The 12,785-nt window shown below is 42.7% G+C and overlaps 1 protein-coding gene across 3 annotated transcripts in view; it reads left to right on the top strand.

Annotated features, from left to right (window-relative positions):
* LOC126278505 (inactive dipeptidyl peptidase 10-like) overlaps positions 1-12,785 on the top strand; it is a 517,605-nt gene that overhangs the window by 415,007 nt on the left and 89,813 nt on the right. For all 3 annotated transcript variants that reach the window (XM_049978663.1, XM_049978662.1, XM_049978664.1), the window contains exon 9: positions 7,197-7,320. In XM_049978663.1, coding sequence (XP_049834620.1) covers positions 7,197-7,320 — 124 coding nt within the window. The remainder of the gene's footprint in view (positions 1-7,196; positions 7,321-12,785) is intronic.

Below are 12,785 nucleotides of genomic sequence, written 5' to 3' on the forward strand. Positions count from 1 at the left end.
GAATTGTTGCTGTATTGTGTTGCAGCGGAGGACTAGCCCGCCGTTACACAGAAGTTCATAATGTTTTGTTCCATAAATGCACGTATCCTAATGATAAACAAATACATTATAAGAGGTAGGATGCACTTTTGCACGTTTATATTCTTAATAAATCTTACAAGAGCAACTTAAGGAGCTAAGATGCTTTAACAGAGTCCAATACAAAATCCAGTCTTGTCTATGATATTAATTTATGTTACTGACGAATCAATGTTTAAGTAAAATTCCAAGCCGCCTTGTGCCTAACCTCTAGTTGGTTACCATAACCGCTGACAATCGAATATACAGATACTAGCGGAAAAATGTTCCTGTCGGAGCACAAAAAATGAGAATATGATCAAAGTCTTTTAAATAATTAAAATATTCTGTAAAGTGGGGTGCCAGCTGCCTCTTTCTACCTTCCTCAGTACCCTTACAAATATTCCCAAATATTTTGGCATGCGAACATAGTCGGGGTTTTTGTAACATGCTTCTCATTTCAAACTTCTACAAGCTCTCTTAACTGAAACTCAATCACACCCCCCAGTCCATCGCTGTAAGTCGCTCATACCCATTCACTCCCAGTTGTCCTTTCTCACTCATTCATTCAGCCCAATTCATTGTCATTATCTCTTTGTGTCTCTCTCTCGTTGTCTCCTGTTTCACAGCCGCTGTCTTCTGCGTTCTGTCCTACAAATACAGTTTCCTCTCACTATCACCATCTCCCACTTGCTCTCTTTTACTGCTAATGTCTCACTCCTTCCTTCCTACTGCTGCTGTTCCTATGTCGCTAAGTCTCTCTTCCTCGTTGTCATTGTCATATACTTTGTCTGTCATTATCACTGGCTCTCAACCAGTTCTACTTTCACTTTCTCTTTCTCCGTGTTTCATAACTTTATAAGCTAAGGTTTCGCCTCACTCCGGATTTTTCCTCTACAAGTAGGGTAATTTTGTACCTCTTTGGCTCGGAAACGGGTAAAGATATCAAGAAAATTTTCAAAGTTGTTCGCGATCGGGATCTTAGGAACATATTGTAAGAATTTCTGAGCGTAGCCGTCATGGAATCTTCGGCTGGATTTTGGTCCGCTGATGATGGCGAAAACATAGTAAAGAAACATTTTTTGTGGGGTTTTCTGAGAAACCGTCCATTAACTAATGGTGTTTCCGTACGTCCCATCAAATCCACCGTAGACCACATGAAATGCAAAAAGAACCATCCGATTTTCTCCATTTACCTAAGCAGCAGAAAGCGTGAAATATTTATAGTTTGACTCTGTACTTAGGACAGTGACACTGAAACGATCCTCCTGTTGGTTATATAAATGGTCCCTATCCCAAGGGATAGCCAAAACACTCGACCCTACCTTTTTCTCACTAATAGAAGCCAAGGTATAAGCACCAGAAAATTTCGTTTTTATGCGCGGCATTTTGGAACATATGATTTCGCATGCATACCGTGTAACTAACCTGTTTCTACGGGTTATTACGTTATTATTGGTAATGGAAATGCTTATTGATTGTGAAATTAGCGTGAGAAGATTAGGGTCGCCACCGACTCTAACCATACAACTAATCAAAGGTTTGGTCGAGTCGGAAAATAAATCAATTTGATCACAGACCAAAAACTAACAAAAATGCATACGTTGTGATGTCGCTCATAGGGGATACGATGTAATTAATAGTATTGCCCGTGCACTGTTCACGACAATCAAACATTTAAAATAAAATAGAAAATGCATGAGCACGGCATAAGATCAACTCCCAGCAACACACCTGAAAATAAGACTTAATCTAATGCATTTGTTATAAAATACAAGGGGAAACTAATCAGTGGACCTGTGCATAAGGAAACGCGTTGGATGTGCTAACGGGGAAGCTACAATGTGAGTGGCTTAGATGCAAAAACGTAACCTCGGCACACAAAAGAAAATTGTAGATAAAATCATTTATTCCTAAGATAAGGATGTGAGGCTTGTACACAATTCCAGATAACATTAATTCCTAAAACATTAAAGAAAAGCATCGATACATTCACCGTTATAATCTACACCTCAAATCATTGGTGTGAACCATTCATACAACTGCTGTTGCATGATAGCTGATGGCAATAACTCGTGAAACGGTACACGTTTCGCAGTACACCCGCGTGTCCACATGGTTTGTGGAGACGCAATTTCTAGGTATCGTGGCCAAGTTGCAAAAATATCACATCACACAGTCGTGAACAGTTAACATTATTTAAAACAAACATAAGGTCGGACAGTTAGTGATGCCGGTAGCCCAACAAACTATAAAGTTCTACCATGTGGTTGGCTCCCCACGGACGAAAGACACATAAAGCAAGGAAAATTTACGAGAAGGCAAAGCTATTAACATTTAGAAAGATGAAAGCTTATACAGGCATAGCTGAAGGCAAACAGACATTCATACAGAAGCGAGTGCTCACTTCTTATCTACACCTTTGTGTGGCGCTCTTCTGGTGGATCCAAGTCTGCTATAGACATTTACTAAAAGAAAAATCTGCCAAAGTTTTGCATTCCTTGCTGCGACAAGGCAAAGCAATCTTTCAGAGCTGAAAGGCGAGACCAAAAGCTAACAGCTCTCCCCTCGCCAAGTAACAACGCGCCACGCGGTCAGTCTAACTCAGCCTTCTTCGACTGGAGCACAGCTGTGGACGCTTCCCGTACCGCCGGAGACTGCCTCCCTTTTCCATCTCCAGCCTACTCCACGCTCCGCGTGGCCCGGAAAACCCAAGGATGCCATTTCCGCCACCAACCTAACGCAGGTGGATTTCTCACCAGTAGCGCAAACCTCTTTGCCTACTTGACCACAACGAGAGTTGGCTATTCTGTACAATTGCTGCTGAATCTGTATGACTATCGCAGACTTTCTGCAGCAGACTGCGCCACCGTCTAGCAGCGTGACACGCAACCACATTCATTTAATCACACCACTATGAGAAAAGATAAACAAGGAAAAGAAAGAGAAATGCTAGTGGAAATGTGCTATCGGACTAATGAAAGGTGGCTACAGGACCCTTTCAACCGATTTTCTTCAGAGTTACCACGACCCTCGCTTGCATAAAGTGGACTGAGTCTCCATTCACAGATCTTCCATTAACAGGCTGCAATTCATGCCAGTAGTGTAACATACCATTCCCATGCCTTTCTACCCCATAGGCGGACGATTCCTTTAATTTTACTATGAAACTCATGTTGGGAGATGGAGGACGGCAATTACAATTTCTGCACACATCTTGGAAGGTAAGCTCTCAGAGTTTCAAGAGCAGTCCTTGATGTAAATCGTCTTCCATTGGTATGCATTCACTAAATGAAACACCGCATGTGAAACTTCTAAACGAGCAGTTGGATAATAAAATGAGGTGGCACCATCGCCAAGAAGATTAGCTCTGCCCGCTTTGCATACACAATTCTGGTACGTGTGGAATGCCACCGGAACAGCGAGGAGCTGTCGAACAGCCGAAAGCATTAATGAGACATTGCTATCAAAACAGACAATTATTGGCCAGATGTACACAGTTGTTTTCCTCACGGCTGACAGTAATGCAGCAGCAGAAGGGTGTCAGCCACACTCATATGCGCTGACACCACACCTCTCATAGTCTCGGCTGCTGTGACAATGCAGGCATTCCCTCAGCACCAGCACGTCGTTGCCAACTAGCACCAGCACGGATGGTGTTCTCCACTCTGCCTTAGCGCCCAGCCAGCACGACCAGTGGATTACCATGGCACTATCACTGACGTCATGAACTGGACCCCGGAGAAATAGCCAACAGCTCTCAGGCAGATGCCGTGTTTCTTGACTTCCGCAAGGCGTTCGATACAGTTCCCCACAGTCTTTTAATGAACAAAGTAAGAGCATATGGACTATCAGACCAATTGCGTGATTGGGTTGAAGAGTTCCTAGATAACAGAACGCAGCATGTCATTCTCAATGGAGAGAAGTCCTCCGAAGTAAGAGTGATTTCAGGTTTGCCGCAGGGGAGTGTCGTAGGACCGTTGCTATTCACAATATACATAAATGACCTGGTGGATGACATCGGAAGTTTACTGCGGCTTTTTGCGGATGATGCTGTGGTATATCGACAGGTTGTAACAATGGAAAACTGTACTGAAATGCAGGAGGATGTGCAGCGAATTGACGCAAGGTGCAGGGAATGGCAATTGAATCTCAATGTAGACAAGTGTAATGTGCTGCGAATACATAGAAAGATAGATCCCTTATCATTTAGCTACAATATAGCAGATCAGCAACTGGAAGAAGTTAATTCCATAAATTATCTGGGAGTGCGCATTAGGAGTGATTTAAAATGGAATGATCATATAAAGTTGATCGTCGGTAAGGCAGATGCCAAACTGAGATTCATTGGAAGAATCCTAAGGAAATGCAATCCGAAAACAAAGGAAGTAGGTTACAGTACGATTGTTCGCCCACTGCTTGAATATTGCTCAGCAGTGTGGAATCCGTATCAGATGGGGTTGATGGAGGAGATAGAGAAGATCCAACGGAGAGCAGCGCGCTTCGTTACAGGATCATTTAGTAATCGCGAAAGCGTTACCGAGATGATAGATAAACTCCAGTGGAAGACTCTGAGGGAGAGACGCTCGGTAGCTCGGTACGGGCTTTTGTTGAAGTTTCGAGAACATACCTTCACCGAGGAGTCAAGCAGTATATTGCTCCCTCCTACGTATATCTCGCGAAGAGACCATGAGGATAAAATCAGAGAGATTAGAGCCCACACAGAGGCATATCGACAATCCATCTTTCCACGAACAATACGAGACTGGAATAGAAGAGAGAGCCGATAGAGGTACTCAAGGTACCCTCACCCACGCACCGTCAGGTGGCTTGAGGAGTATGGATGTAGATGTAAATGTAGACCGGCTCGCGACACTGGGCTCAACTCGTAGCTGCGAGTCATGGGGCATCAATTACTGCCCTCCCCCAGAACGATGGTGGTTCATCAGCTCGCCAGCGACCATCAGTGAGGCTTTCAGTGGCCCGATGCTGCAAGGCACCAAAGTTTTCCTTCCATCTACAAAGGTGAGGATGAGGCAGCAGCAGCTCTCGGCAGCAAAGTCCTTGAGACTTAGTTGGTGGTGGCGTCGTATACTGTAGTCATTCCAGTAGGGCGCGAATGGAGTGTCACTGGTTCCACCTCAATGCCGTTTAGCTGCAACACTGAGCTACAACTGAAAAACAAGCTGTGCAAGTCAGAGTATATGTACTTGCCGGGCTGTGTCATCGACGTTATCCTTCTGCGGGGATCACTGAATGTGTCCAGGTTTTCTGGGCTCGTCAACACTCTTGGTCGCTTCAAAATGTAGCAACTTCTCCGTTCAGACGCTCGTTTTGGCCTTGTCAGAAACTGAATAGTTACTCTTGCATTGAATCTGAGCCTTCTCGCGACACCTTGCGCAGTCACCGTTATGATGATACCCCTTTGCTGCCATAATGTCATTTTGCTACATTGCTTGAGTGCTCAGCCCGTCCACAGCGTTTCAATAGCTTCTGTGCTTGCAGCTACACTGTCTGTGTTTCTATCCCTTGGCATTCTGCCTGGCCTTCGACTCATTCTGCTTTGCCTCAGCCATTGCCAGGGAACAACTCAACAATTTTTTAATATTTGATATTAAATATAACCCACTATTTTATTCTGGGGGGCAACAATTCTTTGCATTGGAGATGCAACAAAAGTTCTTTGCATAAGTGCATTCAATACTGACCTATGACAAAACATTCTGTTAAATACAGCTGAGTTCAAAAAAGTATTAAAGCTACAGGAGTATACACTAAATATATTACGCAAAGTCAATAACCAAACATCCTACTGAACCTATTCAGGGACCTTATACTTATGTGCCAATACAAATACTCCCTAATGGTATTTCTGGTTAATAACAAGACAATTTAGAATGAAATGCGAAAATCACATCCACAGTTCTAAAAACAAAAATAATTCCATGTAGACTTTTGATCTCTGTCTAGTGTGCAGAATGGAGTCCTATTTTCTGATGGAAATGTCTAAAACATATGGCCAGTGGACAGAAGGCAGGGAATGGGAAATTCCAAATGTTCAAAAACAATTCATGGATACCTTATTAGACATTCCTTCTATAATCGTACAGACTATTTGGACTCAGGGGTGTAATTCCATTACTCATCAGCGAGAGCAGCTCAGAATTAGTCACAATTTGTTGTTAGAAGTAGCCTGCAGCCTCTGCTGCTGCATGTTAATGTGTAGTCAGACTCATTCCACATCCCAGATGGTTTCCTGTCATGATAGGACTTACGCAACACGACGCATAAATGAATTAAGGGATTCGTAACTTTATGATAGTGACTCTGCAAGACTGTCGCAAAACATGATAATTCTTTGATAATTCTGTATCTCTTCCTTTAATCGAACTTGCTAATGGGTTCCTTAATTCAGGGTGTGCTTGCAGTTTATGGGCGCTCAACGGCGAGGTTATCAGCGCCGCTACACATGTTAAATGAAACTAATGTGGATAAAATGGCTAAAAATGTTATGGCACAGAGAGGAATAAATCCACAAAATGACACACTCACTCACTCTCACCTCACTCGTGCCCTTAGTTCAAAAGAAACGCAAGAAATAGATGAATTTCGTAAGTGACCTACTTCGTGAACAGATTTTTCTTATGAATCTATATCAATCTGATCTCTATCAATCTTCGTTCCACCAAACGAGATTTGTGCAATGATTCAATCGCTTTTAAATGAATTTCAAGTGATCCAGTACCAATTAGGTACGATATTAAAAACAAATAAAAGAAACTGTGTCCAAGAGCATGGACTGGAAAAATAGATGAATTACAAGAACGATAGAGAAAATTACATTTGCTGGCGTCTTGGCTAGTAAGGAGAAACTTGTACTGCGATGCTCAGCCTGGAACTTGTGTTTCATTCTGAATTTCGTGAATATTTCAACAGCACCACAGAAAAATCATGTACTTTTCCAAACCACATACACCCATACACACACACACACACACACACACACACACACACACACACACACACACACACACACATGTATATGGACATATATGTTATTAACTGCTCAATTTATCCACATTAGTAAGGATGAATGATTTTTTATTTTACTTACGTAACCCGTGGTGTTTTGTTCACAGCGACCATTATCTGACAGCAGCAACGTGGATCTCGAACGCAAAGGTGTGTGCTGTTTGGATGAATCGCGCACAGAACGTTTCCCTGATCAGCGTGTGCAAGCCACCACTCTGGAATTGCGAGCAAGTAAGTGAGATCAGCTGTTAAGTGTACTGCTATAAGGGGTCGTTAACATAACAATAAAACTAAATTAAGCGTTGTGCGATATTGATTTCTTCAGTCTGTGACTTCAAGAAAACTAGTACAACCCAAAAATGTGCCGAAATTCAACTGCACGAGGCTCTCTTTGAGAGATTGTGAGGGTGTCTTGAAGAACAAACTGAGCACAGGAAACCCTATCTGGAAACACCATCTAATGATGTCACGGAGCATTGCAGTTACAGGAGAAAACCCCTGCCGCCGGCCATTAACGGGCAAACGTGAGTTGTAACGCTGACGTATTGCAGGCCGAACACTTTGCAGTATTCAGGACGCTACACGGCATCTCACGCGTTCACGCCTCTCACAACACGTAAAGTCAGCTAAGAGCACTGACTAAGTGATCTCACGTTACAACTCACCTTTGCTGCCTTTAGTGTGGCCTATATCACGGTATAAGTGTATATTTTTATTATTACAATTATATATTTTATGATTTTGGTTGGTGTGGCTTTAAATTTTGTGGGCTAGCATCAGACTTTTAATTAACTTATGCCGCGATAACACTCGTACGGTCATCGGCTGCCCCGAAGAACGTACGATATAATATTTTTTAAACACAGCGCGCGACTCACCGCCTTCTAATAAAAAGTTTGCGTAAGCGCTGCTATTTAGAAAAGAAAACATGCGTATTCTTACGCAAACTGTAATTATTAATATGGATCTCAGGGGCTACGGGTTATTTATGTACCAAATTACATAAAGATTAACTGAGATATTGCGTAATGTAATGATTCCCAATATTTCTTTTTCATTATTTGCAAGGCCAAACTGGAGAGAATCTCGTCAGCCGTTAGGCGGCCAAAATGAAACATACTGAACTCACTCAGTATTCTAAATATTAATAAACGAAATCTACTTTGACTCTTTGTAACTTTGAAATTAATGAAAGATAAAAATTGAGAAGTCTCTCGCATTTACATGTAATATTATGACTTGAAATTTTAATTAAATAATACAATTAGCGTAATGGCCGACTAAATCCTGCTAGGAGAGATGAACTCCCTGCACTACGTAGATCTGTAAAAATTTTGTTAATTAAATTTAGTGGTTACAATCATGTGAGGTGACAACTAAGTCAATTATACACACTTTCTAATAACAATTTCTAATATATTTTTCAAAAATGCAGATAAAACTTACGTTAATTATCAGACAGCACTACAATGGCGGCCTACCGCTAGACAAAACAAAACAGGAGAGATAGTTCAGTCAAAGCTTCGTCTCTGATCTTCATGGCCTATGTTACACAGAGATTATACCAAAGAAACGGTGTTTTGTTAACCACGTCGATATTTGTCTTTTGATAATAACTTACGTTCTTTACTATTTGTTATACATCGCGCACACGTACACAGTCTTGAAGTAATTTATAATTCACACGTCCCACAACAAAAACTTCCTTTCCCTTTCGCCAAACGTCCATTTATGTGAGGTAGCGTCACACCTAGCAGCTGATATTTTCCCCTACATCAGCGACGCTCCATGGAGTCGACGGATGACATGTCTGGACATGGATTCTAACTCCTAGTTTATCCCTAAAGACAACCCTTACAGCTCCTCGTAGTTTGTCGGCGTAGTTCTGTTACAGGCCTTATAGCAAAAGATATTACAGACATGAAGAAAGACGAGAGTGTCAATCAAACAATAATAGCAACACGGTAGAAAAGGTTGAATAAAACAAAACTGTTTGGCAATATCTTAGAGAGGGTGTGAGAATAAATGTTGCAAATTTTTTAAGAGGCGACTGAAAAAATAAACATGTGAAGACATTTTCCCTACGATACAAAACTTTGATCTTTTGGGAAATATATAGGCTCTTATTGTTGTTTTGAGCAAGCAAAAAATATCGTATCACTTCCGAGTAAAAGTTCACAACAGATATTACTGAATAAATTACATACAGAGGGTGCATAAAAATACTGAAAAACGAAAACATTAGCTATTAAAAACAGCTTCCAGTCATCTCGGAATGGATAAATAAGGTTCAATATGATTTTCAAAGCAATTTTATACAGTTCTTGATGTTTAGTTTGTGGAGCGCTCAACTGCGCGGTCATCAGCGGCCGTACAAAGTCCCAGTTTTAACGCAGTCCAATTTTTACACAGTCCACTCTAGCTACTGTCACGAATGATGAAGATGAGGATAAAATGGTGAGGACAACACAAACACCCAGTCGCTGGGCAGAGAAAATCTCCAACCCGGCCGGGAGTCGAACCCGGGACCCGGTGATCCAGAGGCAGCAACGCTAGCCAGTAGACCACGAGCTGCGGACTTACACAGTTCTTCCTGTAAAATAGCGGAAAATTCAAATAATTGTGACGGAGGTCGATACCTATCACGCACCCTTTCCTCCAAAGTAGGTCACAAAGGCTCAATAACTCTGAAATCTGGTGACAATTGTGACCAGAGGAGAAGCGACAATTCATTCTCGTGCTCACAAAACCAATTCTGGATGATGTGAGCTGTGTGAGCAAGTCTTGAAAGACAGCATAAGCACTGGGGAACAACCATTGTACCATGGGATGGACGTGACCAACCAAAATGACTACATAATCCCTGGTAGTAGAGCGACGCTGCTGGGTGCCCAGAGGACCCATGGAACACCACGACATCGTTACCCAAATCTTCACTGAACCCCGCCATGTTTCTCTCTTGCGACGTTAAGTTCGGGCTGAAGTCAGAAACAGAGTGAAGCAAGACTCATTTGACGAAATGCCTTTTTCCATTGCTCCATGGTTCAGGTTTTATGGTTTCGACACCACGGTTTCGCGTTACGGGCACTTGCATCACTGATGAGTGGTTTTGGAGTTCCATCTCGTGCTGAACCTCGCTGCTTATGGAGCTCTCTTCGTTCTGTTTTGGTCCTGGCAGAGTTCGTAAGTGCCACATTCAGCTCTGAAGTGACTTTTGTAGCTGTCGTCCTCTTATTTTTCCCAGTTTTCCTCTTCAATGACCGTCTGTCACGATCACTCAACACACATTTACGTCCGCGTTGTGATTTAGCGAATGACGTTTTCCGCTTTCACTGTGTGCAGTATAAATTTTCGGGATGATGCCTCTTGAAACACCAAATCTTCCAGCTACCTTAGTCAGGCAAGCGCCCACTATACTAGGACGAAAAATCGCCCGCTTTCGATGTCACTTAATTCGAACATAACGCAGTTAAAACTATGTAGAACTCTGTTCTGACCACGACTGATAGTCGCAACGAATTGAGGACATTGCCCAGGTGGTCAAACACAACAGCACAATCTGCAGGCATCCTCATTTACATTCAAGCATGCATCTCTTTCTGTGTTTCCATACTCTTGTCCAACAACTGTAGAGTAACTCTCTTTTGGACTGATGACCACAGATGTTAAGTCCCATAGTGCTCAGAGCCAACTCTCTTTTTATGAGCCCTGATGTTAGACACAGTATTCTAGTACTCACTTCGTATCAAAATCCTACTCAGGCTAAGTTACACTTCTAGGAATGTCTAAGACCAGACCCTGAACGATGGATTTGGTAGGCAAACGGCAGCCTTTGAAGACAGGAGGTGGTCGTCGTCTTACTAGCTGGCAGGACGTCAGCCCTGGAAGAAGACCTGCTGATTCTCCAGTTGACTCTCAACTTCCTTCTGCTGGGTTCAAACCCGCGTCCGGCCCTCTTGATTTAGGTTTTCCATTATTTCTCTAAAGCACTTCAGGCAAATGTCGGGATGGTTTCTTTAAAGGCACGGCTGACTTCCTTCCCTAATCCATGGAATCGATGACCTCACTATTCGGTCCCCACCCCCCACTCAGCCTACCAACCAATTAGCTGTCGTCGTACCATATGGAACCCTAAATAGTAAGCAAGCAAATGGATACTGAGCAAAGCTCTGTTTCCAACCATTTGACCGGCGCAGCTAAACATTGCGACAAAGGCGGTGCTAGGGATCGATGACCTCAGCAGCTTGGTCCCATAGTAATCACTATAAATTTCCAAATTTTTCCAAAGGCGGTGCCCTCTATACTCCGGACCAGAACTATGAGGTGGTCTCGCCGCATACGCCTGCTTTGCAGACTACTCCGCTGATTCTGATGTAATGGCTCTGACCACTATGAGACTTAACTTCTCAGGTCATCAGTCTCCTAGAACTTAGAACTACTTAAACCTAACTAACCTAAGGACATCACACACATCCATGCCCGCGGCAGGATTCGAACCTGCGACCGTAGCGGTCACGCGGTTCCAGACTGTAGCGCCTAGAACCGCTCGGCCATGCCGGCTGGCGATTGTGATCTACATCTACATCTATATCTGCATCAATACTCTGCAAGCCACCTAACGGTGTGTGGCGGAGGGTACATTGAGTACCTCTATCGGTTCTCCCTTCTATTCCAGTCTCTTATTGTTCGTGGAAAGAAAGATTGTCGGTATGCCTCTGTGTGGGCTTTAATCTCTCTGATTTTATCCTCATGGCCTCTTCGCGAGATATACATAAGAGGGAGCAATATACTGCTTCACTCTTCGGTGATGGTATGTTCTCGAAACTTCAACAAAAGCCCGTACCGAACTACTGAGCGTCTCTCCTGCAGAGTCTTCCACTGGAATTTATCATCTCCATAACGCTTTCGCAATTACTAAATGATCGTCTAACGAAGCGCGCTGCTTTCCGTTGGATCTTCTCTATCTCTTCCATCAATCGTATCTGGTACGGATCCCACACTGCTGAGAAGTATTCAAGCAGTGGGCGAACAAGCGTACTGTAACCTACTTCCTTTGTTTTCGGATCACATTTCCTTAGGATTCTACCAATGAATCTCAGTCTGGCATCTGCCTTACCGACGATCAACTTTATATGATCATTCAATTTTAAATCACTCCTAATGCGTACTCCCAGATAATTCATGGAATTAACTGCTTCCAGTTGCTGACCTGTTATATTGTAGCTAAATGATAAGGGATCTTTCTTTCTATGTATTCGCACACATTACACTTGTCTACATTGAGATTCAATTGCCATTCCCTACACCATGCGTCAATTCGCTGCAGATCCTCCTGCATTTCAGTACAATTTTCCATTTTCACAACCTCTCGATATACCACAGCACCATCCGGAAAAAGCCTCAGTAAACTTCCGATGTCATCCACAAAGTCATTTATGTATGTTGTGAATAGCAACGGACCTACGACAGACCCCTGCGGCACATCTGAAATCACTCCAGTCTTATTAGATAAAGGCTGAAAATTATTTATACTTTCTGCTCTGAGACATTGTTCTTGAAGTCTTCTAAATAGTTTATCGCGAGATGTATGATGTCTTTTTCTGAGTGTGTCTCAGTGAAAAATCTTTCAACATTGTTATATTTTCCTGCCAACCAAACAAGCTTACAACTCTTTGCACCACATTTCTTTGTGCACA

Source organism: Schistocerca gregaria, chromosome 6, assembly GCF_023897955.1.
Source record: "Schistocerca gregaria isolate iqSchGreg1 chromosome 6, iqSchGreg1.2, whole genome shotgun sequence".
Lineage (NCBI taxonomy): Eukaryota > Metazoa > Arthropoda > Insecta > Orthoptera > Acrididae > Schistocerca > Schistocerca gregaria.